Source organism: Stenella coeruleoalba (assembly GCF_951394435.1).
Source record: "Stenella coeruleoalba genome assembly, chromosome: 14".
NCBI classification, from domain to species: Eukaryota; Metazoa; Chordata; class Mammalia; order Artiodactyla; family Delphinidae; genus Stenella; species Stenella coeruleoalba.
In genome coordinates this window covers 73,102,146-73,129,973 of record NC_137160.1, presented here as the reverse complement: position 1 = coordinate 73,129,973, position 27,828 = coordinate 73,102,146, and the positions used below count along the sequence as shown (strand labels likewise).

The 27,828-nt window shown below is 47.9% G+C and overlaps 1 protein-coding gene across 2 annotated transcripts; it reads left to right on the top strand.

Annotated features, from left to right (window-relative positions):
* The first annotated feature begins 7,325 nt into the window (after positions 1-7,325).
* On the top strand, positions 7,326-24,330 carry MLEC (malectin). 2 transcript variants are annotated; one of them, XM_079943160.1, is made up of 5 exons: positions 7,334-8,263; positions 14,054-14,232; positions 14,944-15,120; positions 15,227-15,284; positions 16,465-24,326. In XM_079943160.1, the coding sequence occupies exons 1-5, from the start codon at positions 8,029-8,031 to the stop codon at positions 16,692-16,694; spliced, it is 879 nt and encodes a 292-aa protein (XP_079799286.1). In that variant the 5' UTR covers positions 7,334-8,028; the 3' UTR covers positions 16,695-24,326. The 2 variants fall into 2 exon arrangements, with proteins under 2 accessions (XP_079799287.1, XP_079799286.1); XM_079943161.1 differs by lacking the exons at positions 14,944-15,120; positions 15,227-15,284 and having other exon boundaries at positions 7,326-8,263; positions 16,465-24,330.
* The last annotated feature ends 3,498 nt before the right edge of the window (positions 24,331-27,828 follow it).

Genomic DNA, 27,828 nt, shown 5'->3' with positions numbered 1-27,828 from the left:
TGCCACTTAGAGAGGTTAAGGGATATAGGTATTAAGGGAGTCCCTCTTCTTCTTTGAGCCTTTTTGTCCATTATTAATGATAATAATTGCACATACCTGGGGGGGTTGTGGAGAAATAATCCATGCATAATGCTTAATAGAAGGCCTGGCTCAGGGCCTTCACACATGCTGTTCCCTCTGCCTGGAATGCTTTTCCCTGCATTCATTGAGTAGCTGTTGGATCTTTCTCATTTCTTGGGGCTGGGCTTGAATGTTTCCTTGGCTTCCCTATTGAAGGAAGGAAGGAAGCCACTGCCACATCTCATTTATATTCTTTAGAGCATATATGTAATTTCTGGCCTAATACATTTATTATATTACTTTTTTTTTTAATCGTTTGATGCCCCCTGCCCTTCACTGGAATGTAAGTTCCATGTTGGCAGAGACCACATCTACCTTGTTCACTGCAGTATCTCTAGTGTCTAGTAGGTACTCAGCAATTATTTACTGAACAAATGAACAAAATCCACAAAAAGCCTGGGGGTGCAGAGGGTGGCAGCCATCTGTGACCACTGCCGTCGGGTGCAGGAAGCGCTCCAGGCCCCACTCCTGGTGGCTTCCTGACCTCAGGTCTCACTCTGTTCCAATGTCGGATCTTTGGGGACCATGTCCTTGTGCTACAGGGGTCTCAAAGTCACAGGCAGTGCCATGGAATCAGAAAACAGACAAAGGATTGGGAGTTGGGCAGACCTAGATGCTAGTCTTTGATGATCAATCATTAACAATCTCTGGGACCTTAAGTCAGTTGCTGAAGCTTTAGTTTTCTCATCTGTAATACCATCCAATATGGTAGCCACTCGCCACATGTGGCTATTTAAATTTAAGTGAATTCAAATTCAGTAAAAATTTAGTTCCCTGGTCGTACCAGCCACATCTCACAAGTTCAATAGCCACGTGTGGCAGGTGGCTGCTGTACTAGATGTGCAGATATGGCACATTTCCATCATGGTGGAAAGTTCAAGTCTAAAGGGACAGCTGACGAGTAACCTGGCGTGCAAGCACTGGCTATTGTATTTCTTCTTGCTTCCCTAATTTGCCCAGGTCAAGGGGAGAGAATGGAAAGGATACAGCAGCTGCTTCATTTATTTATGCGGTGTTGTTGGGTATGTGTTAAGTTCCTTTCATTTATCATCTCACTCCATCTATACAACCACCCTATCTTACAGATGAGGAAACTGGGGTTCAGAGAGGGGTTGTGACTTGCCAAGACCGTCCCTGGTGTTCCTGACTCCAAAAAATTGTGTCCTTAACATAAGAAGAGTCTGGGAGATAATAAGAACAGCTAATATATAGGGAGTGCTGACGATGGCTGTGTAAGGCACTCTTGGAAATTTGCTTTTATATAATCCTCATTCCAACCCTGGGCGGCTGAGGGTTCTCACCACCTCATTTACAGGTGAGGAAACTGAAATGCAGAAAGGAAGTGACTTGCCCAAGGCCACCCAGATGGGAAGGCATTTGTTTTTTTTCTGTCCTTGTCCCAGGCAACTTTCCTGTGACTCATATCCTCCTGGGGGAAGCAAAGAATAGCCAAGTCCATTCTCCCTCCCATGACATTGGAGACCCAGCCAGGTTTCTCTTGGTTCAAGTTGCCTACTTGGGGCAGGACCAGGAGACACCGTGGGCTGGTTCCCTGACTCTTTGGGTGGTTCTGATCCCCCTGCTATCTAACTACTAGAGGCCCTAGGCATGGAAACTTGGCTTTGGGACCAGACCCACCCACCTCCAAGACCAAGGGCTGGCAGGGCGAGCTGAGCAGAAGGCAGGGCTGGCCCCCTCCCCTTCTCTGTGTTTACCTTTTGAACTTTTATTGTGAGCTTATCTTTAAAGGGGAAAAATATTCCATAAACTTAAAATAGGCAAGACTTAATTAATAGCATGCTTTGTTCCTCTGATCCTTATCTATATAGGAAGAAACACCCCTTTTCAGTTTTGTGGGACAAGGTGAAATTGCCCCTGGGGGCTTCCAAACAGCTCCTCCATTTTCTACTTTTGAACTGTGGGACCCTTTGGCTTTTCCCTCCCTGGGGTGGAAAGGTTTTTCCCAACTCCTTAGCCTGAAGATTTCACCAAGGCCTTTTCTATTTACCAAACTACCAGTGTCACATGTTATAATTATTTCTTCTTAAATGATTCACAGCTACTATGCATTGAAGACCTACTCCCTTAAGGGCTCCTAACACCCTTACGTGGTGGATCTTATTTCCATTTTACAGATGAGGAAACAGGCCCAAAGAGGAGAAATGACTTTCCCAAGGCTGCATAGCTCTAAGAAGTTGAGCTAGGCTTTGAATCAAGGGGTCCATGCCTCCATACACCCATGACTAATATTTATTGAGTACTTAGCTCTGGGCTCAAGGGTCCCATGATGCTAGCTTCTAAAACATGTCCTTATTTTCCTTGTTTAAAACATTTCTTTTTACTTCTTACAGTCCTACATGGCATGTATAATTATTCTCTCCATTTCACAGATGAGGAAACTGAGGCTCAGAGAGGTGAATTCATTTACCCAAAGTCACACAGCAATTAATGGTGGAGCTGTGATTTGCACCAATCTGTGTCTGATAGGTAGCCTGGCTCAGAGGAAAAGGAGTAGATTAGAAGCCAAAAAAGCCACAGCTTTTGCCTCTTCATTGTGTGGGCAATTCATCTAACCCTTCTGAACTTCATTTTCTTATCTGCATAATGGGGACATTCTATTTTCCCAACTTCTTGAGGTGAGAATCAAATGGCTGGGAAACAATGGTTCTTGAGAACCTGCTCTCTCAGGGCCTGAGTTTATGCCTTATGCCAGTTTTGGATGGAATTATGGTGAATTTTATCTTTGTAAAATTCTCTTCTGAGTTTTCCACAAAACATTTATCTTTCTTCCACAAACAGAGAAAAATAATTTAGGTACATTTTTAAACCATCTCATTTAATCCTTGCAACAACTATGAGATGGATGATCTTATTTGCACTTTAGGAGAGAAGTGATTAGAGAGAAAAGGAGTAACAGAGCTGGGGAGCCACTAAGAAAGAACCTGAACCCAGTTCTGTCTGACTCTTAAATCTCCATTCCTGTCACTCCATGGAGGCAGATCCTCCACCCTGAGAAGGTTCTGGAGGGTTTGAAGTAGCGTTTTTTTAGATGGACTTTATATTTTAGAGCAGTTTTAGGTTCACAGCAAAGCTGAGTAGAAAGCTTCAATACACAGAGTTCCCATATTACCACGTCCCCACTCCCCCGACCCATACACCGCTGTCCCGCCATCAACATCCCCACCAGAGTGGTACATTTGTTACAATTGATGAACCTACATTGACATGCCATTATCATCCAAAGTCCAGTTTATACTAAGGTTCACTCTTAGTGTTGTACATTCTACGGCTTTGGACAAAAGTATAATGACATGTATCCACCACTATAATATCACACAGAGTAGTTTCGCTGCCCTAGAAATTCTCTGTGTTCTACCTATTCATCCCCCCACCCCCTGCAATAACCCCTGGCAACCGCTGATCTTAGTGTCTCCATAGTTTTGCTGCATATAGTTGGCGTCATACAGTATGTAGCCTTTTCAGATGGGCTTCTTTCACTTAGTATTATGCTTTTAAGATTCTTCCTTGTCTTTTCATGGTTTGATAGCTTATTTCTTTTTTAGCACTGAATAATATTAGACTATCCCATTGTCTGGATGTACCATCGTTTATTTATCCATTCACCTATTGAAGCGCATCTTGGTTGCCTCCTAGTTTTGGCAGTTATGAACAAAGCTGCTGTCAACATCCGTGTGCAGGTTTTTGTGTGGACGTGGGTATTCACTTCCTTTGGATAAATACACAGGAGTTTGATTGCTGGATCTCATGGTAAGAGTATGTTGAGTTTAGTAAGAAGCTGCCAGACTGTTTTCCAAAGTGGCTGACCATTCCCACCAGCAATGAATGAGAGTTTCTGCTCCTCTGAAGACTTGAAGTAATTTTTGGAGAAAACCAGCCCCAGCTGAAGGAGGTGGGGATGCAGCCACTCTGAGGGTCCTTGGGCTCTCAAATGGGGCTGACCTTCCACAGCAGGCAGGAGACACTGGAGGCTGGAGAGAAATGGCCTGGGCCCAGTGCCACCAGGGAACTGACACCCTTGCTTTCCTAGAGCTCACACTCTCTGCTGTGTGGACAGCCAGCCTTGAGAGCAGGCCTGGGGCTATTTGGGGACTCCTCTAGGTCAGTGACTTTTTTTTTTTTTTTGGCCACACCACGTGATCTTAGTTCCCTGACCAGAGAGCAAACCCATGCCTTGCAGTGGAAGCACGGAGTCCTAACCACTGGACTGCCAGGGAATTCCCTAGGTCAGGGACTTTGGATGTAATCCTGCCTTGGGGTCAGGACCTCCAGTCTGGCTTGGCAGCTGCAACCCTAATCCTTTTGTCTCCTGCCCCCACTGCCATCCCAGCCCTGAGTCCCACTCCTGATAACCCTTCAGCTGCTAGAAACTTGACTCCCTCCGCCCCAGTCAAGTTGCCTTGCCCCCAGGAGACTGCCCCTGAGCCAGAATCTCTCAGATGAGACCCCATTCTGTAGCAACCAACTTCTGCTTGCAGGAGCAATGCCTATCATTTGAAAACTGCTGGCCCCTATCCCTGCGGGCTTGTTTCCTCTGTTATATACATGGGGATAGTAGGCTATGGGGCTTTCAAACACTGTAAGAATCTCATGAGATAAGAGAAAGAGCTTGAATTGAAGGGCCCAATTCTTCTGTTAGGAAATACCCTGTTAAATGGTACCACCAATTTCACCTGCCCCAGGGTGAGGGGGTGCTGCCTACAGAAGACATTGTCACCCTTAAGGGGCACAGAGTCTTCCAGCAGAAAGGAGTTTGAGGAGGCTGCAACCTCAGTGATTATACTTATCATGAGCTCTGGGCATTCCTAAAAAAGCCTAACTCTGGCAGTCTGTCACAGTGCAGGTGGGGTTACATTGCAGAAAGCAAAAACTCAGGGACCCTTTCATTCCAGGATAACGACTGGTTGAGTGCTTGGCTTGTGGCAGCCACTATTCTAATGTCTATTCTATTCTAATGTACATCGCCTTCTCCCCTCCCTCCTCCACCCACCTCCTTCTCTTCCTCTTCTTCCCTCTTCTTTTTGGTAACAGTTTTATTTAGATATAATTCACATACCATGCAATTCATCTATTTAACATGTACAAATCAGTGGTTTTTAGTATATTCACAGAATTGTGCAATCATACCATAATTGATTTTAGATATTTTCATTACCCCAAAAGGACACCCTATACCCTTTAGTTATCACGCCCCAATCTCCCTGCTTCCCCAGCCCCAGACAAACCATAAGCTACTTTCTGTCTCTACAGATTTGCCTATTCTGGACATTTTATATAAATGCAATAATAGACTTTGTGGCCTTTTTTTTTCTGGCTTCTTTCACTCAGTACAATGTTTTCAAGGTTCATCCATGTTGTAGTCTGTAGCAGTACTTTGTTACTTTTTCTGGCTGAATAGTCTATTGTATAGATATACCACATTTTAAAAACCTATTCATTAGTTGATGGGCATCTGGGTTACTTCTACTTTTTGGCCATTATGAATAATGCTGCTATGAACATTCATGTACAAGTGTCTGTGTGAACATATGTTTTTATTTCTCTTGGGTGAAATGGAGTGAAATTGCTGAGTCAAATGGTTGCATTACCTTCTCTAATTCTCACGTCTACCCTTTGAAGTAGAAACTATTATTATGTCACAGTTGAGGAAACTTGAAACTCACAGAGGTTGCCCAAGACCACATGGTGAGTGAATGGTGGAGCAGGGTTTGGAACCCAGGAAGTCTAACTCAGATCCCATGCTCATCCCGCCTCCAGGGTATCAGAACTTTTGTTTTACCTAAGAGGTAGCCTAATCGACAAGCATCTGAACCTCAAAAGCGGGGCCAGGCCCCTCGGTACAAGGATAGCCCAGCAAGGCATGGACTCTGAAGGGCCTAGTTTGGGGGAGGGGGGCTAGCCAGTTATCTTGTTTACCTCCTGGGGTGACCAAGGATCTAGGAGACTGGGAGAAGGCTTAAGGTTAGGGTTTCTGGGTCCTTTTCAAAAGTTTAATCGTTTCTGTGATAGTGCCTCCTAGACTAGACTGCCTTGAGGATAAACATGAGCTCCTGGAAGCAGTGTAGTAAATGGCCAGAACATAGGCTTTACAGGAGGGAGGAAGTCTCCATCACCTCTTTGTGCCTGTGTTTCCCCATTTGCACCACGCCCCTGCACTGAGGGCTCTTCAAGCTCTGACTTGTCAGGTTCCTCCAAAGATGACAGGTTTCAGAGGAAAGTAGGATTCGACACTCTAGGGCAGGGCCCCAAAGAGGCCTTGGGAGGGGAAACAAGTCTGTGGGAGGAAGCAAGTCCAGATTCTTGCAAAACAGGGGGAAAAAAGTGGGACCAGTAGAGGATACTACAGAAATTGTCTCTGTGGGAATCTGCTCTTGGGGTCTGGGGAAGGAATTCGGGTGCATTTAAATTCCCCACCTACACTTCTTTTCCGTACCTCACTTTGTTCCTTTATAGCATTCCTCATTGTTCTAACTAAATAATTGAGTCAGGACTGTGATTCTCATGCGAGATCCTGGGTGTAGTTTTGTTCACTGCTGCCCAAAACTGATTGCCTGCCAGGTAGTAGGCAGGGTTGTCAGATAAAATGCAAAAAAGCCCAGTTTAATTTGAATTTTAGACAAGCAATAAATTACTTTTAGTATGAGTATGTTCCATTTATTTGAAATTCAAATTTAACTGGGCTTCCTGTATTTTATCTGCAAAATCTGACAACCCTAGTAGTAGGGTCTTGATAAATAATGCGGAACAAATGGATAAATGGAGTTTTGCCTTGGCTCCGCCCTAAACTTGCGGTTTGACCGTTTGGGCAACGCTCCTCCCCTCTCTGGGCCTCAGTTTCTCTGAGAAGTGGGAGTTCGGGCAGCGACCACAGCGCAGGGATCGCCAAGGCAGGAGAGCGCTGGGTGAACTGCCAAAAAGCAGGGAGGAAGCTAGGGTCATGCCTGTACGGGACAGCCTGGACCTCCATACTGGGTACCTCCAAGTCCTTGCCGGAGCCGGCAAAGCCCCAGCCCCTCCCCTCCAAAGGGGGGCCTGCCCGAGGCTGTCGCCATGGAGATATGGGTAGCCTGGAGCCCCTCCCCCCAAGCCACGCGTTTCCGCTGCGTTGGAGCCTTCTGATTGGGCGGCCGTCTGGACGCTACCACCAGCCCAGAGTCCGCTAAGGGGTGGGGGCGGGATCTTCGTGAGAACCTTGCCCTGAAAACCTGTGCCTGTGACCTTTCTAGAGGAGGATGGGTTCTCTTCTCACGCGGGGAGAAAGGCCGAGTCTCAGGTCGGAAGAGTGATCATTGCTTCTCCTACTAGAGCGTATGCTCATGCTTCTCCCTGAGAAAGAAAGGGGGCGGGAAAGTCGGCAGCGCCCCCTCGGGAGCCTATTCGGTCCCCAAAACCTGGAACACCGGAAGTGCTGGCGACGTGTCAGTGCGCCCTATTCTAAACCTTCCCCGCTAGGCCCCCTTTCCTATTCAGCTGTGGGATTCCGGGGCCGCCTGGGCGCTTCCACCTCGCCACTTCCGCATTGAACCGCCGCTTCAACCCAACTCTGCGCGCGCTCCCTCACGTGCCTCGGTGGTTGGGCCAGCTCCTGGGAGTAGCCACGCCTTTTCCCGCGCCTGGCAGGCAATGGGCGGGCGCCTCCCGGCGGGGTGGTGGGTAGTTAATGAGGGCCGGGTGCTGATTGGCTGCAGGGTCGTGGCCGGGGCTGGGAGGTGGGGTAGGTTGTTCCTGAGGTGGGAGGTGGCACCCGTGGCTGAGAAGTAGGCCTGAGAGCGACATGTCTCCGGCGGCTGAGGCACAGCGGCCCGTGGCGCTGTTTTTCTGAGTCCGGGGCGGCCTGGCGGGGCTGAGGACAAGGCTCGGCGGAGGCTGCCCCCCGCTGTGGAGGCCGCCATGCTGGGCGCCCGGGCGGTTGAGGGAGCCGCCGTGGCGCTCCTGCGACTGCTGCTGCTGCTGCTGCTGCTGCTGCTGCCGGCGCTCCGGGGACCGGGGCTCGGCGTGGTGGGCTCGGCTGGGGCCGGGCTGCCCGAGAGCGTGATTTGGGCCGTCAACGCCGGCGGAGAGGCGCATGTGGACGTGCACGGCATCCACTTTCGCAAGGACCCTTTGGAAGGCCGGGTGGGCCGAGGTGAGAGCTCCTCGGCTGAGCCGCCGGATTCCGGGCCTGCCGTGCCCGGCGCAGCGCGCCGAGGGCTGCGGGCCCCGAGCCCCTTCCTCGACCCTGGGGCCACGTCTCTGGAGCGAAGTTTCTCTCTACGGTTTCCTCGGGAACCCGATCAGAGCCCAGAGCCTGGCATTGGCTCGAAGCTACCTAGAGCCGTCGAGGCAGAGAGTTGGCGAGAAGTGATATTTGGACCTCGCATCCTGCATTTTCTTAACCCCTCACCTCCACCCAAGCTAGGAGAGTAAAGACGAGGGCGGCCTGTTGCCACTTTGAGGCCTCACGGGTTTTTCGGTTATCGCTGTCCCTGACCCGGAGGTTCTGCTCGCCTTTCAAGTCAGTTTCTGGTATATTCCTGCCGACCCAGAAATGGGCCGCTTTCTTTGCCCTCTCTGCAAGAGCGGGGCTTGATTCTTAGCCAGAATGGAAAGGAGTCTTCGAAGAGGATGGGCCAGGAAAGTTTGATTGTAGCCTCCTCCCCCAACCCCCTTTGGAGCGGGGCATGTGTGTGCATAAAAGTAGAAGCTGCAGGCCCTTTCCAGAGGGCGGTTATGTCGAAACCATACTGCACAGGGGGCTGGTGGTGTGTCAGCTGGGTCAGCCAGCGTAAGGTCTGAATATTCCGTCTGCGAGTGCGGAGAACCTACCCTAAGTGGTCCTGAGAGGTGTGATTCCAGCTTATGGGAAAAATGATTTTGACTTAATTGATTGAGCAACAGTAGTTTTGACAGAGCTGCACAGTTCTCAAAGTTAGTGTAAGAACTGCCATGGGAGCTGGTTAAAAATACAAATTCCAGACATGTAGATTAAACCCAGGTTTCTGCACCCAGGGCTTCTGATGTAGGACATCTGCAGACCACCCTTTGGGAAAATCTGCTCTAGACTCTGTTTCTTCTGTTAGTAGGATTGGAAAACAGGATTAAGAAGGAAGTTCGTCGCTTCATGTGTTGGAAAGAGATTTATGCCGTATGCTGGGTTCAGAGGCTGCCAGATTGGCAATATGCCATCTTCAGAAAAGTAGGAGACAGACCTTCTCACTCTTTTTTCCACAATGCCAGATTTGGCTCTTGCCTTTCCTAAAGGGTTTAACTTAGTTCTTCCAACCAAGTTAATTGCAGTGTCCTGGAGTTTGTTATATTGGGGAGTTTATTGCTTCCATACATGTCACGGTGTTGGGACACAGAGCTGTTTTCTGAAGCACTATGTTTGTCTTCAGTTTAGCTCTGGAATTTATTTAGCTCTGGCATGTAGGTCTCAGTAGCCTGGGTTCAGCTGAGTCAGGGCCCTGGTCTCTAGCAGCTGTAACAGCAGCCAAAGCCAGACTTAATAGCAGGAGGTCATTGCTATCTCCATCCTGGACCCTTCCTCTTTCTTCATGGGTGTGGGCAGGGAGGAAGGAGACCGTTTATGGACTTTGCCTCTAGAGATAGCCATGGTAAGACAGTGTGCAGATGGTTCCTTTCACTTAACAGATACCAGGCTTTACATAAGTTACATTATCCTCTTTGGTCCGTTGTGCAGAGGAGGGAGCTAAGACCACACAGGTTTAGTCCCCAGCTACTCCCCTTATTCAGAAATCGTTGTTTTAATTTGTTGGTGCCGGTGGGTTTGGTTTGTTTTTTTGGTCTGGTCAGCACTCAGCCAGGCTCTCTGTCCTTGGGTTATTGGCTCATGGTCGCAGTTCCTTTGGAAGAGTTTATTGTAGCAGGTAAAAGTATGCGACTTACCAAATTACCAAAGCTCATGTGTACTGGAGTCCTGTCTCAGACAGACCCTGCCACTCCATAAAGAGGTTCCCTGCTCCACTCTGGCGGTCCATTTGGGTATGAATTGTAGCAGTATTAAGGCGTGGATGGAGAGTAGATGGCGGTCGTTGGCTTGTAGGCTGTTGTAGCTTGGACCAGCCAGTTGCAACATTGCACTTAGAGGGCTCCTGAGAGTAGCATTTTGTTGGCTTTAGGTCTGGGGCTGAGAAGTGATTTATCTTCCTCTCTCAGAAGGCAGCTCTCTAGTTTCTTTCTGTGTGAAGGAGTCAGCACCACCAAGGGTGGTGCAGCGGTTCCCTCTGCCTGCCCTTCTCTGGCACTGTTTGGGTAAGGGTTGCCAGGTATTTGGAGACCCTTGCCTCCTGCAGCTATTTATAGTAATTGCGGTAGGAGCTGTATGTCTGTCTTTCCCACATGCCTGTGATATTGTTTCCAGCACGCGAGGAAAGTCCATTTTTATGTTGAATGAATTCAGGTATTTGTTGCCAAGTTAATCCAGATAGGAGTTTGGCCTGCTTTTGAACTTGCTGTTTCTCTATAGCGTCTTTGTAGTTCAGCGTTCTCGTAACCGTGAGTGGGCCAGGGCACCCAGTGGCTTTTGCTTTCAAAGGCACTTCATAATGTTTATTGAATTTCATTTCTGCCTTGAGGATAGCTAGTGCTCATAGAAGATGCTGACAGCCTGGGAAAGGCTTTTTTCAACCTGTGTGCTTCAGCAGATGGAGGTACCACTACCGAGAGTGATTCAGAAGCGCTCTGTGTGGGATTTTGGTGTGCTATGCATTCCAGGTTCTTTTTAACTTGCTCTTTCTGGGTTCCTCTTGACTCTGTGGTGGAAAAGACCTGGTTATTTGGCTTGAGGGCATTGAACTTGGCTTGGTTTTAGGAGATATTTCCTCTTCATACAAGGATGCCCGCTAGTCATTTGTATGACCTTGAAGTATTCGCTTTCCCTCTCTTGAGCCTTCAGTTTTCCTTCATAAAACTTGTCATGCTTTTGAAATCAGTGACACGAGTCTGAAAGTTCTCCTGTCCAGAGTAGGTTAAAGTGTCTCTATCTTTTTCTTTGCTCAATGACCTTTTACATGGAATTAAAAGTGGAGCAGAATGTGGCTCTGGAGGGGAAAAAAGCTGGCCAGGGGCCTGAGCCCATCGGATGACTAATTCTGTCGACCTAACGAAGACCCTTTCCTTTTGGCTGGGGAAGGATTTGGCTTTGGGGAGATAAGAGCTTGAAAAGATAGTGTGAGAGAGACACTGCTACCTCTGATTTGCTTAAGACCAAGGGATTTGCTTAGAATTCTCTTCCTATACTGCCACATAAGGGGCAGACTTTGTTTGCAGGCCCTCCTAGAAGCAGTTCACTGGTAGAGAATTTAGGTAGGTGATACCCCATTTTCCAGGTGAGAAAACACCTTGAGAAGACAACTTGTTCCATATCACATAGTAGGTGGCAGAGCCAGGATTCAAATCCAGGCCCCTCTTACCTTCAAACCTGGGCTGAATTTTTCACGTAGCCTGCTGACTCCATTGTCTAGAGCTAAAAAGCTGGGGACATAGTGTGGGCCCTTTGGTCCCCCTCCTTTGGTTAACTATCTGAACCATGTCCTACCAGCTGCAGTGGTGTGCTGCATGTGTACACTGTATTTCAGAGAAACTTAGCTGTGAGTGCATAAAGGCTGGGGTGGGGGCGGAGAAAAAGTCCTTCTTGCTATTGTCTCTTTTGGGACTTGGGCAAAACTTTGCCTGTGGCAAATCTCGTTGGAAAGCCACTTGGGAAAATATTTAAAGGTAATTCCAAGATTGTTAAGTAGTTTTTTGCTTACATGGCTGAGTTTTCATAGCCGTGGGACTGAGAGTGCCACAGATTACATTACCATCAGTTTCTCACTTTTTCCATGCTGGAAGGGGGGGAAAATGATTCTGTATACATGCACAACCTTTTCTGTGTCTCTGAAAAGCAAATCTAGTGACTGTTGCAAATTTGTAAGGATCACGGTCTTTCAGGAAGAGGGAGATTCTTAGAACTCAGGTGGAAGAGGACTGGCAATCTTTTAATCTTTACAGGTTTGTGGTCTGAGCCTGGAACAGAGCTGGGGCAGTTGGCAGTACATCCTTTGCAGTGCTACTCAGCCCCCACCTTCTTTGATTTCTTGAGGAGAAATAGGAAGAAAAAAATGTCTGGAGACAAAAGTGCAATGAGTTTCCTGTTCATTGTCTCATCGGTCCATCTGATCTCCTGGCTGCCATTCACTTACAGGAACTGTTAACACTTCTGTTTATTTTTCCGAGGGCTTGACCTTAGCCATTGGATCTTTTAGTTACTCTTTTACCTCCCTTAGAGATAAAAGATCCTCTCCCTTGGAGTTTCAGAAGATAAAGCTCCCGGGATGACCGCTCTCAAACGTCACCCAAAGGATCTAGGTGCCAGATGTCTTCAGAGTCACCATGTGAGACTGGAAGATGGTCTTAAAATCTTAATTCCAAGACTTCTCCAAGGAGGAGGAGAGACTAGGCCCATGTACTGAAATCACTGCTAAGTCTGTGGTTTGGAAAGTATCAATAGATTGATGGAGCCCTGGAAAGCATAGCTAGTCATCTCTGGGGCCGGAGTGTGGAATCTTATATTTGAGGAAAGACCTGGGTATGGTTTGTAACGTGGGGGAAAGAAAAACATGTACAGACCCGTCTCCTACTAAGATTGGGGGCAGGCTGAGGGCAACAGAGGTTTTTGGCTCTTCTAATACCCACCCAAGTAAGAACTTTTTACTATTACTCCACCTTATTCCTTGTCTGTCTGAAACGGGAAAGGTGGCTCCCTCTGGACCTGGGCATCTTAGGCCAGGGGTGCCAATAGGACCGTGGCACATTTTCTTTCCCTGCTAGGGTGGCTCTGGCCCTGTGGAGAGGAGTGCATGGCTTGACTGCTCTGCAGGCACCTCCTTTGTTACCATTTGTTCGTTCAGCGAATCATATTGAGTGCCTACGTATGTGCCAGGGCCTGTGTCAGGTGCTGGGGATATCGTAGGAGCTTGTTTTCCTTTCGGTTTGTCTGGGGAAAAGTTCAAGAGCCTGCGTGAGGTTGAGTTCTATGAGTCTGTGGGAAGTAAGGTGTTTGGACCCAAAGGAAATTAGAGAACATCACATCCTTTTTTTTTTTCTCCGGTCCGCGGGCCTCTCACTGTTGTGGCCTCTCCTGTTGCGGAGCACAGGCTCCGGATGCGCAGGCTCAGTGGCCATGGCTCACGGGCCCAGCTGCCCTGCGGCATGTGGGATCTTCCCGGACCAGGGCACGAACCCGTGTCCCCTGCATCGGCAGGCGGACACTCTCAACCACTGCGCCACCAGGGAAGCCCATCACATCCTTTTTTTAATGAACATATTTCTTTTGACCATCCTTGGAACTTTTTGAATGAAATAATTATAAAAAGCAGCCAAAGCTGGTATCTTAATTTGTAGTAAAGACAATGAAGAATGACTTTCCTAACAGATATCCTGTTTTTTATGTAGACTGAGCTTTTCTGAATGAGAAAAAAACAACATTCTTTGAACTTAATTGTCTTGCGGTGTTCCTGGCCATCCCCCTGGTTTTATGAGGTTTCTCTGAAGCTCTCCCTCACCAGGGAGCCCAGCAGCTGTAGCATAGTGCTTTGTTCTAGTAATGAGTTAGACTTGTTCCCTTCCCATCACTCTGGATATAGTTGGGGAAAAGTCATTTTCACATGCTTTCAAAAAGTTCCGCTATGAGGGTTATGGGAGCTTCTTGGGGTGATTAGTGCTTGGTTTCTTTCATTTTACTCTTCCTTGGTAACGGGTTATCTGATTCTTGCCTTTGTGGCTGGTCTCTTGAGAGCCAGGTGCAATGGAGGTGGCCCCTTCCACTGGGAGGGTTATTAGCATTGCTCTGGAAATGCCTCTGGTGGTTCTGGGGTCTCCACTCTTCTTTTGTGTTCTGCCTCTGACATGGTTTCTCTTTGTCTTTTGTGCCCAGCCTCTGACTATGGCATGAAACTGCCAATTCTGCGTTCCAACCCCGAAGACCAGATCCTGTATCAAACAGAGCGGTACAATGAGGAGACCTTTGGCTACGAAGTGCCCATCAAGGAGGAGGGGGACTATGTACTGGTGTTGAAATTTGCCGAGGTCTACTTTGCACAGTCCCAGCAGAAGGTGAGGCCTGGTCAGGCCCCTGCTTGACCAGTGGGATGTTACCACTTTCGGATAGCCCTCTGCTAAGGGCCAGAGAGTGTGAGACGTGTTCCCAGAAGGGAGGAACAGATGAGCTTTGAGGAGAAGCTGGATTTTTTTTTTTTTTTTAAAGGCTGTACCATGCGGCCTGCAGGGTCTCAGTTCTGTGACCAGGGATCAAACCCAGGCCATGGCAGTGAAAGCCCAGGATCCTAACCACTAGGCAGCCAGGGAACTCCCAAAGCTGGATTCCTTTTGCCCAGCTGTGTCCCATTACTACACGACTGAACTTGCCTTGGGATTGGTGACAGAAGGCTACGCCAGAATCCTAGTTCTTGGCCACTAATCCTCTTAAGGCCCTCCTGGTTATAGCCTCTCCCTTCTTGGTTGTCAGCACCTTCTTGTTTTTAGCCCTGTTCTTTTCCTGTCCCTTCCTCTGAATTTCCTTCTTTCCATGTTGAGCTTTTTGTTTGTATTCTTTGTTCCCTACGGCCAGTGTGCGACCTTGACAGTGAAGGAACATGGCTTTGATTTAGCTCAGGTAAAGGACTCTAGCCACCCTGGAGTATATCCAGTCCTGTCATTCCTTGAATTACTTTTGAACTTGAAGCCCAGGCAGGTACCTCATGTCCAACTGGGGAAGGGGTGTGAAGCGGGTGGTTTTGACATTGTCTCCTTTTCTCATCTTGGCAGGTATTTGATGTGCGATTGAATGGCCATGTTGTGGTGAAGGACTTGGATATCTTTGATCGCGTTGGACACAGTACAGCTCATGATGAAATCATCCCGATGAGCATCAGAAAGGGGAAGCTGAGTGTCCAGGGGGAGGTGTCCACCTTCACAGGGAAACTCTACATCGAGTTTGTCAAGGTAACGCTCCTACTCTGCCCTCACAGCTGAGGATGAGCTCAAAAGAATGGGTGCAGGGGGGATGTTTGCTGCTGTGTGGGGTTGACCGCTGTTTCCCATTTCCTAGGGATACTATGACAATCCCAAAGTCTGTGCACTCTACATCATGGCTGGGACAGTGGATGGTAAGTTGTGTTTCTGATCTGCTTTTTGACGTGGTCTGAAGGATATGATTGAGGAAGCCCTTCGGGGGATGGTTTAGCTGATCGCTGTTTTGAAAACACTAATACTTAAAGCCAGATTGTGGGGAACCCAGAGTCCGGTGGCCGGGGGTGAAGTGTAGCATGGTGCTAGCCGTAAGCTTCTGAGTAAGATCTGTGTTCATATCTTGCTGCCGCCAATTAATCAGCGGATTGGTTTTGGACAAAATCCTTTAACCCTACTATAAATTGGGATTAATAATGTTACCCATGGTGTGCCCTGAGCCTTGTAGTCATTTGGAATTGCCTAAAACTCATCCTTATTCTGTTTCTTTGACATCTGTGTCCTGGGGGCAGAAAGAAGAAAAAGGCAGAAGGAAGGGTCCTTGAGTGTTTTGGTGTGCTCCAAGAGAGTGCAGCATTGCTGGGCTGCACTGAGCAAAACTTCATCTATTAATGTCTCCCTGTCCTTGGGATCCAGCCTGAGAGTACATCTCTTTCTCAGGGTTGAGGGTCCTGGCTGCCAGCTTTCCCAGGCTGATTTTTGCAGAGAAAGTTTCTGTCTTAGTGACTTTTCTCCCCCATCCCACCTCTGTACCTTTCCCCACCTCATCCTGGAAGCACCGAGGCTCGCATACTTTTTTTTTTTTTTTCCGCATCCTATTGTTTTGACATCCCAGAGGATGTCTTGCCACCAAACTGATTTGTAGCCAGAGTCCCTCAGGAGGGGACAGAAAACAGAGGGGTAGTGTGTGCTGAGAACCCACAACTCTGTGGATCAGCTTTTCCTTGATTGCTGTGTGAATCAAAAGGGAATGTGGGATTGTAGGAGGGAGGAGGAGAGGTTTGAAAAGGTTAATCTTTGGGTGTCGGGTCATTGTCCTTGTCCAGTCTGGTTCTTTCTGGGCTCTGAAGAAGTAGGACAGGAAGGGGAGATAGTGAACCTCTCCGTGCTCAGGGCTTTTACTACGTTTTAGTTAAATCTAAAGAAGACAAATGTTTGCGCAGCAATCTGCTCTTCTCTAGGCTGGGAACTGTTTCTGCTCCTTCCTGTGGATCCTGCTTAGGTCACAGGGTCTCTTTACTGTGGCTCATTCACTGCCCTTAAGGGCCTCACGTAAATGCCATGGGTCCTACTTAAAAAGTGTTCTTCTTCTTGTGTCAGATGTACCAAAGCTGCAGCCTCATCCAGGACTGGAGAAGAAAGAAGAGGAGGAGGAGGAGGAAGAATACGATGAAGGGTCTAATCTCAAAAGACAGACCAATAAGAACCGGGTGCAGTCGGGCCCCCGCACGCCCAACCCCTATGCCTCGGACAACAGCAGCCTCATGTTTCCCATCCTGGTGGCCTTCGGAGTCTTCATTCCAACCCTCTTCTGCCTCTGCCGATTGTGAGAACAAATCACCATCCTGAACAGGTGGAGGGGTGTGGGAAAGAAACCAAACATGTTGGTTTGGGTTTCTGTATTTTTTACAGTGATTAACAAAAACAAACAAATGAAACACACACACACACACACACACACACACACACACACACACAATTAAAGGAGATGAAAAGAGGCGGAGTGAGTAGAGAGCAGCCCTCATCCACCACCTGGTCCTAGACCTGCTCCAGTCCTAGTTCTCTCTTTGTGGTGGCCCCCAGCCGTCTCTTTCCTCTCCAGGGTACAGAGGGTAAACTGGATCCTACCTGGTCCAGGGTGTTCATCCGTAAACACAGTGGAAAGGACTCTGAACTCAGAGCAGACACGGTTCCTTTTTTTAGGTTAGAAATTAACAGCAGGGAAATGTCATCTTCTTACCTGAGAAGACTAGCGCTGGGAGTTGGGTATGTTGTGAAGTTATGTCCAGATAAGTTTTCAGATGTCCTGGGATTCAAAGTGTGTGTGTGTGTGTGTGTGTGTGTGTGTGTGTGTGTGTGTGTGTGAAGGTGTACAATTTGTATGATAAAGATGAAAACGGAAGGGGGATTAAAAAGAAGAAAGAAAAGTAGATACTTCCTTACTTGGAAGCCTTTCTGGTTTTAGCCCAATGATGGTTCCACCTTAAGTGTTTGAGCTTTGTCATTGCTTGTCTCCCTGACATGTGCCAGTTAGAGAACTGTCTGGTATCCGAGACGATTAGTTTATATCAGGTCCTCAAGTTGCCTCTGACTTCTTACCACAAACGAATCATTTTGATTTCAGTGCCTGTTGGGGACTTGATTTCCTCTCTCTCTCTCTTTTTTTCTGAACCTGGCTCATTTGAAATCTCTCGCTCAACCATCCCGCTAAGTTATTGCCAAGAAGGGAAGGAGACATAGGGATTTGGGGTTCCCTCTGCTTGAATGTCTTATCCTCTACCACCTCACCTTACTGGTACCTCCCTCCCTGGATCTCTGAGCCAGCAGCCAGGAGGACCTGACCCAGCAGTTCTTTTATTGGCCCCTTTGTAGGGTCTTGCTGCCAGGGGACAGGGATGCTTTCCAGCCTGCAGCAACAGAACACTTGACCTTAAAAGTCTCTTCTGGTCTTTGGATCAGAAAAGGCTTATGTTAGCGTAACTTAAGAGCAACCTCGGAGACTTGAGCCCTACTAAGTGACTGACCACTGTTGAGAGTATCTAGTACCTGATGTTCATTTATTTCCACATCCTTCCATGTCACGGTTCAACCAGTTTTGGTTTAAGCCTAGAGCTGCCCCAAGGAGCTAGACTGATTGTCTGTATCTGGCCCAGTGACGCCTCTCACTGACCTTAATAGCGTGCCCTTTTTGTCCTTTCATTTCCTTGTCCAAGTCTCAGCCAGGTTCTTGATGTGACGGGGCTGAAAGATTGCCAGTCAGCCATAGTCCTGGCAGCTCTGAAGCCACCCTTAGCCTCTAAGTGTTTGCCTTGAATTCCATGGGAAAATTTCTGCAGGAAGTGAGGCTTCCTTGTTCCTCTCCTTTCTGGTCCCTGTCATCCTTTTCCCAGTTAGGGGAGCAATGAGGGAGGACCCAGCCAAGCTACAAGGAATTTTGTGGATGGAAAGCCACAGGATTAGCTTATGCTTGGGCTGGAGCAGCATAGAATCTCAGGCCAGGCTCATCCTTTTACAATGCGTTTAATTTTGAGTTTGTCTCTTTGGATATGTTTTCCAAGAGCTCCATATATTTGAACTGCTCATTATGTGACAAAGTAAGTAGCCCTTGGGCTCATGTCCTGGGTTTTGGTTCTTAATGAGTTACTCCAAGTCAGCATTTAGTCCTTTGAGAGTCGTAGCCCTTTATTTCAGCTGTGACTTAGGCCTCGATACTTGGGTACTGAGTCAGGCAGCTGGACAGCTGCGGCCTGAAGCTATAATCAGAGGAACACTTCTGGAGTGCTTCATGAAGCTCCTGCGTTATAGGATGATGTCCTGAAGCCTTGGTCCTGGGACCACCTGCCTGGGGCAGTGGACATCCTGACTATTAATTGGGCTTCTGACAGGGGCTTCGAGTCCCATTCCGTCACAGCTCTCCAAAGCCGTAGGCTACTGCCAGTAGAGTAAACAGGATGCGGGAGGACTTGCTGCCTCCATTTTGCCTTGTTCATTAGTTTGCCTGGGTCTCTCTGAGGAAGGAGGGCTCCCCGCCTCCTCACCTCAACCCTTCCCTTCGGTGACTCAGAGTCTCAGAAGGAAACCCTGGTTCCTGGGGCCATTTCCTAACGGTACTGTAAGCCAAGCAGCTTTGCTTCTGCCTCTGTTTCCAAGCCCACCCTTTCCCCCTGAGCTCAGGGATAGGGACGGGCACTTTCCTCTTTGGTTGTGCCTGAAAGGAAGGAACATCTTTCTGTGGCTCACAAAAACTAAAGGGGAAGTGAGGAAACAGGAAGAAGTATGGGGGGGGGGCTGGGGTAGAGTCCCCTGGAGCCAAGCACACCCAGATCACAGAGCTGCCCAGGGCTGGTTACGGTTGGCTTGTGATGCTGAACTTGAAAGTTTGTTTTTTTTTTTTGGCTGTTTCAAGATGATATAGGTACATGAAGTTTGGGTTAACGGGGTGGGGATGGGGTACTCTTTATTTTTATTTTTGTATTGTGTATGTCAAGAATCACTCTGTTGTTCATCTTTTGCTTTTTGCACTGTTTGTCCCCACGTCTGTATCCTGAGCTGGTGCTAGGGGCTCAGAGGCTGCGCTGTAGGGGAGTCTGGGTGGGGTTGGGGAGGTGAGAAGTCACGCCCATTAGGCATGGGGAAGGAGAGGCCTGGGCTCTTCTACTGGATCCATGCTTGTCCTAGGGTTTTAGATCTTCCTGAGCCCAGCTGGCCAAAGCCAAGAGCAGATAGCCAAGGTGAAACTCTTGTTGCCAGAAGTGTGGCTTGGGTTCAGTTTCCGGGTGGACTGGGCAAAGATGTCTGAGGGAGGTGGGCTGAGAGTCTGCAGTGTAGCCCTGATTTGGGTCAGGGACCAACTGGCCTCTAAACAGACTTTTTGGGGGCTTCACTCATTGCTGACGGGAACATCATGCCAGGAAACAATCTTTGGGACCCATGTCCCCTAAACCAGATACATTTTTCTAAAAAAGCCTCCACTATTGAGCAGAAGCTGCTCAGTGTTTACCTTGCATTCTGGTGACTTGAAAGGTGGTTCTCTTTGTGTCAGTGGTGTCAGATTGCAGGAGGACCACAGGGCCTGCAGGCCCACCTGTTGGTTTGAGAGAGTGATCTTGTTTTCTTGTTCCCACTGTTTGCCTAAGAGATACTGGCCTGAAATTGGAGGATCACAGTAGAGGTCACTTAGGCTTGGAAGAGATGGGGTGAAGTTTGAGTTAAGTTTACCGCCCCCTTTCTTTGCCTGGGAACTGTTTAATCCAGTTTTAGAATTGTGATTTGACTTCTTTTCTTTTTGGAGAAGCTTCTGTTTTAAGGAATTTCTCTTCCTCCATATCCTGCCTCTGCCCTCTCCCGGGAAGGCCTGGCCATGGCTTCTAAAATCTCAGTTGAACTTCAGAAAACAGCAGCAGTATTTTCCCTTTCCTAGCACTTATATTCCTTTCCCTAGAAATTGGCTCACCTTGGGAAGCACAGGGGGAGAATCAGCAGGTTCTTGACCCTCCCAGGGGATTGGGGAAGGACCCACCCGGTCAGCACAGTGCCTTGTCCTCTCCTGCTCTGAGCCAGGGTGGGCGTTCCCTCTAGATTCAGGTCTGGGCAGGGGGTCTCACAGTCCCTTCCTCCCCCTCCCCTTTGCTGTCTGGCTCTGACCTAATTCAGGTGTCTTCTTGCCTCGAGGAGCCTTAATGGCATCAAGTGGCAACATTAATACTGTCCTCCATGCCTCTCCAAAAGGACCTAGAAGAGCAGGTGAGCTTTCCAGAGTGAGAGACGAATAGATGCTCCTGTTTTCAAAAAACAAGTTGGGGAGGGAGGGTAAGCTTTGGGCCTCCATCCACTGTGGCCCCTGGGGAAGGAGCCTGGGGCGAGGCTAAGTGATGGTGCAGAAGCAGAACCAGAAACACCCAGGATCAGTTCAGAAACCAGAGAAGAAATCTGCTTTTCTTCTATGGGAAGATGTAATTAGGGATCAAATGCTCTAAGAAAATTGCAAAGAAGCCTTCATGTTCAAGCTTAGGAGAGATCAGAGTAATTTTTCCCTTTCAGTCTGAGCTAGGACTCTCTGTATTTATATCTCTCCTGGGGCAAGAGGGCTAGATTTCCTCATTTTGTTACAAGACTAGGTTGGCACCAGTGGGTCCGCTTCCCAGCGAGGGCAGTTTCTTCCCTGTACATGGGTGGCTTGCTGCCGCTGGTTTGTCCTTGCCCAGCTGCATTTGGCAAGCTGGCTGTAGGCTGCCAAATCATTTGGATAAGGGCAGATGATTTGGGGCCTGGCTGGGTTGGCAGGAAAAGAGCAGGATGGATCTCTTGGGACGGGTTCCCCCCTCCCCACCCCCCAGGAGTATAAAAACAAGGAGCCAGGATTGTGCTGGCAGCCTGGGAAACAGTAGTGCCTGCTGGAGTTGGCACAGAGGGCCCTGGCACCTCTCGCATCCAGGCAGTCTTGTGAGAGGGGAGCACGTAGCACCAGGAAAAGCAGAACTCCATTCTCACCTCTATTCTGAGCTTCGGGGCTTTATTTCAGTACGAGGAAAAACAACAACAATCTGAAGTGCGCTTTCCGTCCTTTCAAAGGACAACTGTCGGGAAAGGAGGGCTGAGTTGCCAGGTGGGAGGGGAGAGTTGGCAGGGAGAGGCATTATGGCAGAACCAGGAATGAGACATCCTTGACTCCTGTCTTCCCTGGTGTGTCATGATCCAGGGAATGAAGAGAAATTTGACCCTGGATTAGTTCCCTCCTTGGATTTTCCTTCCACCAAATTCTCCCACGCTTGGACCAGCTGCCCATTCAGAGCTCAGGGCAGCCTCTTCAACCACTACTGGCCTAACCTGGCTCGTCAGGAAACCAACCCCACCCCTCTAGATCGGGCCTGGCTGCTCTATTCTGTACCCAAGTACTGGACGATAGTGTCAAGTTCTTAGTAGCCCCTGTAGCTCCAACTCTAGATTCCCATCCTCTCCCTGCAGAGGCCAAACCTACTCTCTGTCTGTAGCCACAACACGCATTTCCAGCGACACAGTGAGATGTGATTGAGGGGCTTTGAACCTGGCTGGCCCGGGAAAGCTGTAGGGGTGGATAGAGCTCTTTCCTTCTGGGCTGTCTCCATCTGTCCCTACCCCTTCCATGCCCCACCCTACTCCCACCAAAAAGTAAAAAAATCAGGATGTTTTTCACTGTCCATTGCTTTGTGTTTTAATAAACAATTTGCAGTGACACTCTGTGTTGGGATTGAGTTTGAACTTGATTGCAAAGAAGTGACGTGATGGGGTGGGAAGAGGGAAACCCAGGGGTTCTCTTGGCTGCTAAGGGTTCTTCCGTGATGAGTCTGGGAGCTTTCTTTTCTTTTCACCAGGATGTTTGGTTAAGGGAATGGAGTTTTGTTAAATGCTGCCTGGCCATTTCAACCAGCAGCTCATTCAAGGAAAAATAAACAGTTGTTATGTTTCCACTTTCACTGGAACACCAGGCCATGACACTTTCACTTCCAAGGCACGCTGAGCCTGCTGCCTCCCCTCCGGTTTTCCCCTCAGCTTCCACAATAGCCTGTGGACAGACTAAGCCATGGGATGGTTTTCTCTGCTTTTTCCTTTTCTGATGTGTTGTCAGTGTTGACAAGGGAAGGGGCAGAAAGAGCAGGAAGGATTTTTTTTTTCCCTATAATTTATCCATCATGTTTTATAGCTGAGGAACATGAAGCTCAAAAAACTTTAGTAATTTACCCCAGGCTAGTCAGTAAATGATCAAGCCAGGATTCAAACCCAGTCTATTTGTCTGCAAAGCCCATGATCTTTCTAAGGCTATAAGAATAATAATTACAGATATCTTTTATTGAGCCTTTGAAATGGGCCAGGCACAAGGCCAAGCAGTTTTACAGATGTTATCTCTGTTCAATCTTCAACCAACCAGCTGGTACTTTTAAGAGGTGAGGTGACTTGCTGAAGACCACACAGCCAGCAAAAGGCAGAACTGAGGTTTTACACCAGGACTCTTGCTCTTAATCATTATTCTCTGCAGCCTTCCACTCCCCGCCTGATGCCATGTGCTGTGTTTCTCCAAGCAGGAATGGAGGCTGCTGGTTTGGGGAATGGGAGGGAGAGCTTGGCCTACCTCCCTCAGTTATCCCTTGAAGGGCAGAATTCAGTGCTCAGCTCTAAGAATGAAGCCTGTGTGGATGGAGTCTGTTCTCAGGGCCCAAATAAGCCAGGAGGCCCACAGAGCCTCATTCTTAGCTTGAACCCACCCATAACTGGAGTTCTTTACTAATTTAGACTTGGCTGTTACTATTTCAAGTAGCTTCGCATGAGCTGCCAAATGGGGAAGAGACCTGAAGAAGCCCTGCTCTAGGGACTCGCAGGGAGGGAAACTGTCTGACAGAAGATCTTGGGCCAAGTGGGGGGGGTTGGGTTAAACTACTCTTGGGTCCAGATCCTTTTTTTTTTTTTTTTTTGGGTCCAGATCTTAATCTCACTAAGGAAATCAGGCTCCCGGTTGGCTGGAGCCGGTGTGTCGGACCTTTCTCCATACTTAGTACCCCATGCCCCTCCACCCCCCATAGAGGAAGAGAGATGAGTTTTTCCAACATTTACTGGAAAGCCTGTTGCCATAGCAATGGTGAGGGGTCAACAGAGGTGAACAGAGGTGAAGCACAGAGGTGTGGAGTGGGCAGGCCTCTGCTCTCTAGCAACCTGAGATGGTAGGCACCTCACCGCGGTACTCTGGCCCAAGAGTCTTAGTTTTGTTTGTTGCTAACCACTTATATTAGTGAAAAATAACCCCACTTAGTTTTTGGCTGGGGCCTTGTCCTAAGACTTCCTCTCCTGGGTTTTCTTACGGCTTCTACTTGACTCCGTCTGTTGCTTCCTCAAGCCTTGGTCCCCAGCTCATTTCCTCTCTGCTCTGACTTGACTGTTCTTTTTGGTCACCGCACTTTTCAATCCAGCTCCATGGCTTCTCCCTGCCCAGGGTGCCTGCCCTCAGCAGAGGGGTCCTGGAGAAAGAGGCCACTTAAATGTATTGTCATAGCGACCATTCATGAAACACTCTCCCTGGCGCCAGCAGAGTGCTTTTCGTTGCTGTTTTCATCTCCTTTTTTAAAAATTTATTTTATTTATTTATTTTTGGCTGTGTTGGGTCTTCGTTGCTGCGCACAGGCTTTCCATAGTTGTGGCGAGCAGGGGCTACTCTTCATTGCGGTGTGTGGGCTTCTCATTGCATTGGCTTCTCTTGTTGCAGAGCACGGGCTCTAGCTGCGTGTGCTTCAGTAGTTGTGACACACGGTCTCAGTAGTTGTGGCTCGTGGGCTCTAGAGCACAGGCTCAGTAGTTGTGGCGTACAGGCTTAGTTGCTCCACGGCATGTGGGATCTTCCTGGACCAGGACTCGCCACCAGGGAAGCCCTCATCTCCTCTTTACAACCCTAGGAAAGACCAGTGACTAGCCTGACTTATAAATAAGAAAACTTAGGCTCACAGGGCATAAATGACCTGCCCAAAGTCACATAACTGGTAGGTGGCAGAGTGAGGACTGGAACTTAGCTCTGTCTAACCGCAAAGCCTGTGCTCTTAACGTCATGATGTACTACTTTTAAGAAGGAACCTTTTGAATGTAGATAACTGAAGAAGCTGGGTGTTGGTTACGTGGAGGTTTATTATATTATTCTTTCTCTAAAAAGAAAGTAGCCTTTTAAGACTTAGTGATACAAAGTGCGTAAGTACATTTTAAAAATCGGGGGACTTCCCTGGTGGCACAGTGGTTAAGAATCCGCCTGCCAATGCAGGGGACACTGGTTCAAGCCCTGGTCCAGCAAGATCCCACATGCCACGGAGCAACTAAGCCCGTGTGCCACAACTTCTAAGCTGCGCTCTAGAGCCCATGAGCCACAACTACTGAGCCTGCGTGCTACAACTACTGCAGTCCACGCACCTAGAGCCTATGCTCCGCAACAAGAGAAGCCACCGCAATAAGAAGCCTGCGCACTACAATGAAGAGTAGCCCCTGCTCACTGCAACTAGAGAAAGCCCGCACGCAGCAACGAAGACTCAACACAGCCAAAAACAAACAAATAAATAAATAAATAAAATATTAAAAAAAAATTTATATGGGGTGCAGAATGTGAAAACTCATCTTTCTTAGTCCTACCTCTTTAATCCCTAGAGGATATACAGGTGTATTATCTTTGGTGTATATCTTTCATTTTATATGTATTTATATATATTTATATGTACGTACACGCATATTTACATAATATATTTGCACATGTGCAAGTGTGCCTTTAGAATTCCATTAAGGAATTACTGAATCAAACAGTATATGCACGGGACTTTCCTGGCAGTCTAGTGGTTAAGACTGCGCTTCCACTGCAGCGGACTCGGGTTCAATCCCTGGTCAGGGAACTAAGATCCCACATGCTGCGCAGCGCGGCCAAAAACAAAACAAAACAAAAAACGGTATATGCACTTAAAATTTTGAAAGTTCTGCCCTCAGCAAGGCTATGTGAATTTCCACCCACCAGTCTTGTGCTGTACGACTTTGGAATATGCCATGAATCCTTTTCGGAAACAGGTGGGATATAAATAATAAATTAATGCTTTTAAAGAACAGCCCTCAGCCAGGGAGAGAAGTGACTTGGGTACTATGGAAATCACTAGCTCTGTTTCCCAGACCACAAGGCCTGCCTGCAGTCCCAGCCACGACTTGCTGATTCGGTGGATGCCATCTTTAGGGAAGCAGCAGGAAGGAGGACTGAACTTCCCTGGCTCGGCAGAAAAAAGCCCTCTGATGTCCTGCTTACCTTGGCCTCATCAGCTCTGGGCCCCACCTGCCTGGCCTGATTTGAGGCAGACTGCCTGGCAACTCTGGGACTGCTCTGGAAAACAGCCACTGTCACACCTCTTACAGTGAGGAAAATAACCAGCTTAAGGAGAGGGACTTGAAGAGCACCAAGCTGCGGTGAAAGGGAGGCCAGCCTTTCCACTCCAGTCTTCCCACGTCTGGCCCAAGGAGACATTGGGGTTGCTATTTAATGCAGTCAATCTCTATTTTTCTTTTTCCACCCAACAGGGAATTAGTATATGTACTTTTCAGAAAACTTTTTTTTTTAAAGAGCCTTTTGACATACCTTAGAAAGATTTGGTGAGGAGAGACAGAGGCAGATTGGAGGTTATGGCCCTAATTTTTCCTACTGCCTCTTAAAAAGGAATATTTAAGGATTTTTTCCTTTCTTTCTGTGTGTTTTCTATTCTCCTAAAGACATAATCTTTTGCTTTTTAACCACAGTTTATAGGTAGTGATCAGAGAGAGTACAGGCCTCAACTCCCTTATATGGCAGTATTTATTTAAAAATTTTTGAGCAGAAAAAAGTGATCAAGTTTGAGGTGGCTTTTAAATTTTAAGAGATTATAATAAGTCTCCTTTGACTTAAGAGTCTGCCTTCCAGATGCAGATCCTAAGTTAGTTAGTTAGTTTTATTTATTTATTTATTTAAAGGTATACAAGCAGCCCATGATCATATGCTTGTTGTGATAAAATAGTATAGAAGTAGCTCTAAAGAGTGTCAAAAGTGAATATATCCCCCTTCAATCCCTTCCAATTCTCTCCTCCCCCAAGGGAACCTCACTTAACTCTAGTGTATATCCAAACCCCTTCCTGTGTAGTTACAGATAGAAATACTCATATACTTTCAATTTTTTTTTTTTTTTTTTTCAGTACGCGGGCCTCTCACTGTTGTGGCCTCTCCCATTGCGGAGCACGGGCTCCAGACACGCAGGCTCAGCGGCCATGGCTCACGGGCCTAGCCGCTCTGCGGCATGTGGGATCTTCCTGGACCGGGGCACGAACCCATGTCCCCTGCATTGGCAGGCGGACTCTCAACCACTGCGCCACCAGGGAAGCCCTACTTTCAAATTTTAAACAAATGGGATTATGTGCTTTGCTCCCCCCACCTCAAACTATCTGAGATCTCTCCATACTAGTAAGTAGAGATGGACCTCATTCTTTTTAACAGCTTCATAACATGAATGGGTGCAACTATAACTTGTTGTAATTTTTCAGTTTTACAAATGGTCCTGCAGTAAACATCTTCGTGCATACATGTAGGCTAAGTTCCGGGATGTGGAATTGCAGGTAAACGCGTCAATACGTTTGTTATCATCCCTAAAAAGAGAAAAGCTGGGATCCAGGTAACTCTAGTCCTGTTGCTGAGGACAAATGTTTAGTCAGCAAGTGATTGTGTGAAATGGCTCCATGCTAAACTCCCTTCTTGGTGATTCACAATCAAGTAGCATATTAAGAGTTCTGGAAATTCTTCAGTAACCACTTACTGCTGAGTAGTTTAAAAAGAATTGTTTGCAAAGGGAAATTGCAATGTGCAAATGTGTAATTCTTGTACACATCTTAAAATTTCCCTGAACAGTTTGGGAAGTCTCCCCCCGGGTGGTAATCTCTCAAAGACAGGACAGCATTTAGATAGGAACTGGCCACATACTGTTCCACCAGGCTGGGCAGCTGAGGTGGAGTCAAGTTTGGATTTGGTCCAGGAACCAGGCGAGGCCTGTCAGCCACTCCCAAACCCCTCGGATGAGAGGGATCCAGCAAATCCTGCATAAATCAAGGCTTTGAGGCTGACCAGTGGGGAGACGGTAGAGTTTCACTTCGGCCTGAGTCTATCTAAGAGGTGACATCAACCTAGCACACACACTTTGCATCAGTCAGGCCCAAGCCTCCAACAGAGAAGGGTGTGGATCCAGAATCTCTAGAGAAGGAGCCACTTGGGGTATAAGAGGGCAGTGTCCTCCCCCCTCCCACTCACCTCCTCCAGTCCTTGAAATCATGGTTAATTTCCATGGCTCAGTGCAGATGTCACCCCTGAAGCCTCTCCCCTAGCCCCTAGACCCCTCCTGTGTGCTCTGGTAGCACCTCTGCTTCAGCAATTAGCAGTCTGTTTTGTCTTCTGGTTCATTCATACTTATT